The sequence below is a fragment of the Echinops telfairi genome, unplaced genomic scaffold (genome assembly GCF_000313985.2).
Source record: "Echinops telfairi isolate 266 unplaced genomic scaffold, ASM31398v2 ScPeMD7_7410;HRSCAF=8448, whole genome shotgun sequence".
Classification (NCBI taxonomy): Eukaryota; Metazoa; Chordata; class Mammalia; order Afrosoricida; family Tenrecidae; genus Echinops; species Echinops telfairi.
The window spans coordinates 21,743,511-21,749,848 of record NW_022111310.1 but is presented as its reverse complement, the minus strand read 5'-3'; the positions used below and the strand labels follow the sequence as shown (position 1 = coordinate 21,749,848).

The 6,338-nt window shown below is 46.4% G+C and overlaps 1 protein-coding gene across 1 annotated transcript; it reads right to left on the bottom strand.

The window, feature by feature from the left end:
- Nucleotides 1–2,643: 2,643 nt before the first annotated feature.
- On the bottom strand, nucleotides 2,644–3,943 carry LOC101660917 (transient receptor potential cation channel subfamily M member 4-like). The gene has a single exon (XM_045296544.1). It carries the CDS (start codon nucleotides 3,941–3,943, stop codon nucleotides 2,915–2,917), a length of 1,029 nt encoding a protein of 342 aa, XP_045152479.1. The 3' UTR covers nucleotides 2,644–2,914.
- Between the last annotated feature and the right edge of the window lie 2,395 nt (nucleotides 3,944–6,338).

Below are 6,338 nucleotides of genomic sequence, written 5' to 3'. Positions count from 1 at the left end.
ATGAGTAAGCACTGTGCCACCAGGGTTTGCTCAGGGGATAATTCTTTAGCTTAGATATGTCCCTTACTGAGTTTCCTCTGAGATAATCATGATAGGTCCAGGAGGACAAGCAAAGGAAGTCTCAGCAAAGAAGTCTCTCATATTTCTTAACTTAATCCACTGAGGAGCCAAGGAACTTTGAAGAAAGGATGAGAGTTCAGTTTTCTGCTAACCATGAGATCAGAAGGTCAAATCCACCAGCTGCTCAGAGAAATAAAATGAATCAATGTGCTCCACTTAAAGATTTCCCTTCTCAAAACCCTACAAGGGGTCACTCATACTTGATGGCAATGGTCTTTAGTTGACTTTTTGTTTCCTTTCTGTCTACAGGCTTTGTGTGGACCACGATAAAACTTGAAGTCTAAGGATTTTGAGTAATATAAAATACTACCATTTCCACCAGGATTATAGACATTAGAGAATGAATTAGAGCCCTGCCCTGATAGCACTGTTGGGTAAGTGTTGGACTGCTAACCCAAAGTGAGTGGATCAAACCCACCAGCCACTCAGAGGTAGAATAATGTGGGCATCTGCTCCAATGTTGCTGCTGTTGTTCAGTGCCATCGAGTTGTTTCTGGCACGTAATACCCCTGTGCTCAGCAGAACCAAACACTGCCCAGTCCTGCCCCATTCTCACAATTGTTGTGCTTGAGCCTGTTGTTGCAGACATTGTGTCAATCCATCTCATTGAAGATCTTCCTCTTTTTCACTGCCCTTCTATTTTACCAAGCATGATGTTCTTTTCCAGGAACCGGTCTTTATTTGCTCCAATAAAGATTTAGAAATCCTCATACACCCTATATTGGTTCCCTATGAGTCAGAACTGACTTGATGATAAGGGATATCTAAAGCCCTGATAGTGTAATAGATTATATATTGGACTTCTAACTGAAAGGTCAGCGATCTTAACCCAACTGCTTGGGAAAAATATGAGGTTGTCTCTCCCATAAAGATGTACAGTTTCTGAAACTCTAAAGGGGAAGTTCTATGCTTTTTGTTAGGGTTGCTATGAGTCAGACTTGAAAATTTGTTTAGAATGTCTTTGGTTTAAAGAAAGTAGCAGTTAGATTTTATGTCAACTTGAACTTGTGTGAATGTGTAGGGGTGGAGCCCAACCTGGTCATTCCTTAATTAGGATGTTGCATTTTTAAAGACCCTGGGAACTTCTCCTTTCTCTCTGACCCTTTACCTCCCTCTTTGCTGGGACTTTGTATCTGCTTCCAGGGTTGTCCCCAAGCAGGCTGATGAACCTGGTTGATAACCTAGGAGCTCTCACTGTCCTACCATGTTCCCACCAACCTTAGATACATGTCACGCTGTATCCACAAACACATGATCTGCCTGCTTCCTGTTTCATCATTCTACCTCATTGACCTCAGTACACAATTTTTAAGAGGAGCCCAGCTGGCATGAAACTCATGAGCTCGAGTCGGACCTGGCTGGGCTGCCTTCTTGATATAAAATTATTTCTGAATATAAAGTTGATATATATATAAATGCCAATAGTTTTGTCCTCTAGACACCACAGCCTAACACAGAGGATAAACATCCAGATGATCAGGATGTAGAAATCAAGGTAGTGTCCAAACATCTCTCCAGAGGAATTCATTCTGCCCTACCAGGGGTCTGCTCCAGGGATTGTGGGGTGAGGAGGGTCCTCCACAAATCATCACAGGTCTGTTAGGTGCAATTTTACAGTGATAATAAATAAAGATTATAGTAAAGTCATAGAGAGCATGAGAGGTAGAGGAGAGATTGGAATAATGGAGTCAGACACAATTCATGGTAGCATGCTCACCTCAACCCCGCTTGGTGGTCCTCGTGGGGGGAGCCCGGCTGCAAGAGTAGGCGAGAGCCCCCGGGAGCAAGTGCAGGAGAGAGCACCAAATTTATTGCTCACCAAGGGTTATATCTCATTTGGGGGGCATAGTAACAGGTAACCACACATCACAGGAAGGGGCAGTAAAATAAGCATACACATCGTAGGAAGGGGATGTATGATAGGCATAAGTGTGACAGGAAGGGGATGAGCTAGGGGTGTGCCCATAGGAATGGGAAGGTCTAGGGGTATAAATGTGACAAGATGGGCGGACCCTAGATTCATGATGGCAGCCTAACCTTGGTCATCCTTGGGCAGGTTTGACCTATCTGGGATTTCCTACAAGGAAACAGACAACTACTATCCTTATCAGAGGGGAGTGGGTCCTACATATTGTGGGATAAACAGTGGTGACTGCTTGCTCTAGATGGCTGATAACTCTTAGGGCAAATGACCCCTGATCTACTCCTGATGACCTCCAAGTGTATAGTCATTCACAAGCAACTAAGTTTGGAATATATTTGGGGGAGACAACTTGGGAGAAATTCTTCTGTTTCCCATAGGGATCTTTAGAGTTTTTATTATTTTGCTTTTCATTGCAACATGTGTCTCTCGTACGCTGATACTTCTGCAAACATGCTCCACGGGCTGACCCTGGCCTCTTTCTGCCACTCTGTGCTTGCCTGCTCTAGTCAGCCAATAGGAACACACCCTCCTTCTTTCACAGATGTGCAAAGGTGCTCCCACCTAATGACCTATGGCTTGTTTCCCCCACTCATTGGGGAGCAAATGAGTAGGATCTCCCTGGACCCTCCACCCAGCTATGTCCGAGCCCACACCGGGCACCAGCGGCTGATCTTCCACAGCGAGGCAGGTTCTCCCAGGAGCAGGGCCCAGTGTATTGCATTTAGTAGCCTAGGGATGCCCAGAGGTAGTCCGTGGGCTTTGGGCCCACCTCAAGGACAAGGCCAGGTGCAGGGAGTAAGGTCCGGCTGGATGGTTTTGCTGGGAACAATACTCCCTGGTGAGGTTACTCCTTGAAGTCAGCCAGCCGACTCAGTCCCTGAATGCAGGCGGGGATGGGGGCGCTGGGCCCCCAGGAGGCAGCAACGGAGAGCGGCTCAGAGCCTCAGCCATCCATGCCAGGACTCGACTGCAGTGCTGGACCTCCCGCTCCAGGCCTTTCAGACGCTGCTCGAACTGGCGGATCTGTCCCAGCTGCTTCAACGCGGTGTCCACCTTCTGCGACGTGCGCTTCAGCCGCTCAGAGTCGCTCTCCCGCTTGTCCCGCGCGCGCGCCAGCAAGAAATTCTCCTTCTGCACCGATTCCCACGTCAGCAGCCGCCGCTCTGCTTCTTTCGACAGGTGGACCCGGAAGTGTGCCACGTGCGGGGAGTTGGGCTGCTGAGCACTGCGCCTGCGCAACCGCCGGACGAGGAGGCGCACGTGGGAGATCACGATGAGGGGCGGGGCCAGCGCGGGCCGCGAGTGGAATTCTCGGATGAGGCTGTAGCGCTGGGCCTTCCAGTAGAGATCGCTGTTGCCCTGCACTTTGCCGAAGGTGTAGCTGAACATAGCGATGAGCAGATTGAGCAGCAGGATGTTGGCCACCAGCAGGAAGACGATGAGGAGCACCAGCACCAGCCAGTTGGCATACACGGAGACACAGGAGCCCATGCGGGTGTCCGTCGGGTGCGCCCAGAAGCCCTGCTCCAAGGAGCAGTTGACGTGATCCATGAGGGCCACATCCATCTCCTCCTGGGGGATCTGCCCGAAGATCTGGAGGTAAGGCCGGTAGAAGACTCTCCGCAGGATCTTAGGGAGCTCACGGTCCTGCGGCCTTAGAAGCCCCTCCGTGGCCACACCGTAGGCAACCAGCCACACACCGAGGAAGAAGAGGAAGAAGAACACATCCTTCATCATCTTGTTCACGATGACGATCTTGGGCCCCAGCTGTTTGTTGACAGTGAAAATGTGCAGCAACCGCAGCGTGAAGATCATGAAGTCAAGGCAGAGGACAGTGCGGCCAAGGTCATACAGGCCTGGAATTAGCCTGGGGTGTGGGGAGAGGGGGGGGGCGGGCATTATTCAAGGGCCACAGGACGCTGTTTTGGGATATTTTTGTGCTACTTACTACTCCCTTCCTGACACACATCACCCCTCAATAGCCTCCCACTCCAAACAAACACAAAACATTGTCTAGATGCTTCACTTCATGAAAGCAAGGCTTCCAGGCTGCGTTATTTAATGCTTGGCCTCTCATACTTAAAAACAGTACCTGACATATAATAAGTGTTTGGTAAATATTTGTTGAAGGGATGGGTACTAGCATATTTCTATGTAGGACTGAAGACGATTGGCTAAGCAATGAACGACAAAGTAGGCAAGGCAGCTGAAAAAGGTGAGAAATGAGAGGAGCTCAGAGGTTGTCTGGTCGGCACACAATTCATTGCTGGGATAAATGTTTTCCCCACAACCTGGCACCAGTCAGGGATGTGAGTCTTCTTTCCACCAGCAGCAAATTTATTTACAAATAAAAATAGATAAAACTTTATTGAAATATGAAATCGCAAATGAGAATGGTTGGTTAAGGCCCATTGCAGCAATTATGCAATAGGCATTCATTTACTTGTTTTCATATGCAAGTGAAAATGGTACTTTATTTTTGCAATTTACTCAGAGAAGCTTAGCAGGGCTCAGTGGCTTGCATGCATCTTGGCAGACTGGTTCAGCCAATTTTCCAATCAGTTAGAAGGACAATGTGGTTTCATCAAGCACCTGGGTTCTTTCTGTGGAGGAAGTAGCTGACTCTTTAATGTTAAACTCGTGATCCCTGGGGCTTTCATGTATAGATAAATGTCATCATCAGTTGCCAAAATAGGGTCTCCTCCAGGCCATTGGAGCGAATGTGTCAGTACAATAGTCAGAGAAGCTTTAGTAGCATGTGTCCCCCTTTACTATGTGCCTCTACTTCCTCCAATTCATCTCACCCTAATATCCTCAGATTCATTTTCTGATAAAATAAGGGAGTCTCATGCTTTTTAGAAGATGAATTTTAATCCATAGCATCAAATATTAGTGTAAAGTTTTGTTTATTAATGGCAGCATTAGATGGGTATGGCAGTGGCTAAAAAATATCATCCTTAGAGTCAGCCAAATCTGGAACGGAATCTCAGCCTTGTTTCTTGCTTATGCCAGGGCACTGTGCAAACTACTTACCTGTGCCAAATCTCAATGTACTAATCTATAAAACAGGGATGGCTAGGATGCAATTTATACAGTGAACACAATGGCAGTGCTGATGGCAGTGTTATGCTGGGAAGTGCAGGGCTTTTGAAGTGTAGGTCATTGAGGTAGTTAGTTTATTGTGCCAACCTGGCCAATAAACACATGTGGGGTTCATTGAAGGGCCGAGAGATAAATGGCTCAGTGAGCCTAGCCTTTCTTGCTCTTGCTCTTTGATCATTGGACCAGTGTGCGGCTGCCTTGCTTATTCTTTGCCACAATTTGCAAACTACACTACCTGTGGGACACCTAACCCATGGACTGTGTTGCTGTAATTTGAGATTCCTTCAAGACCTGTTTTGCCACACCATTGGAATTTACATCTCTTGAGCTGGGGACTTTTGGACCCTGTCATCTGGTTGACTGTTTGGTGACCTGCCTTGTTGTTTGCTGCCTGTGCCTGGATAGCCTGAATTACTCTACAGAGGACTATCTGGCAGCCCTAAGACTTGAAGGACTGCCAGTGTCTCACAACTGTCTCACGGGAGTGAGTTGCACTGAGCCATTTGTATTGCTTTATAATTTAAATAGCTGTTAATTCTTATGTTATACATCTATCTATCTATCTCTGTGTGTGTATAATTATTAGCATTCTAATTTTGTTTCTCTAGAGAATCCTGTCTAACACAATCATGTTTATAATCCCACAAGCAAGATTTACTGTGCAACTTTGGACAAGTTACCAAGCTTCAATTTTCTCATGTACTAAAATAAAGACAGTAATGTCATATCTCGCAATATTGTTTTCAAGATTATATTTGGTGATTATAAAGTTTTCAGTATAGAGGTTGAATACTAGAAGTTACTAAAAAATCAGGTGTGGGGACTGGAGGGAGGGTGATGGGTCATTGTTACTTTTACTCTCTTTATGCATTTGTCCCTTTATGCCTCAGTTTTGTCTTTGATAAAGGTGATAAAAGCCTATTCCAATGCTGCTTTTTCCCACTCTGGCCTTTTCCCTGGCCTTTAGCCACTACTGGCAGCTCTGGTTCACCTGCTTCCCTTATGCTCTCATTATACTACTCTGTGCAATTAGGTTGTGCAATGAATGTTGAGTACCTGGGCTAAAATACTTTTAGCTCACCATTTTGAGTATAAATTTCCACCAAGAGCCTTCCTGGTTGGATCATAATTCAAAGGCTATTAATCACTTTCCTGGCCTTCTGTTCCCAGCAGAAGCTTAGAAGTTAACAAA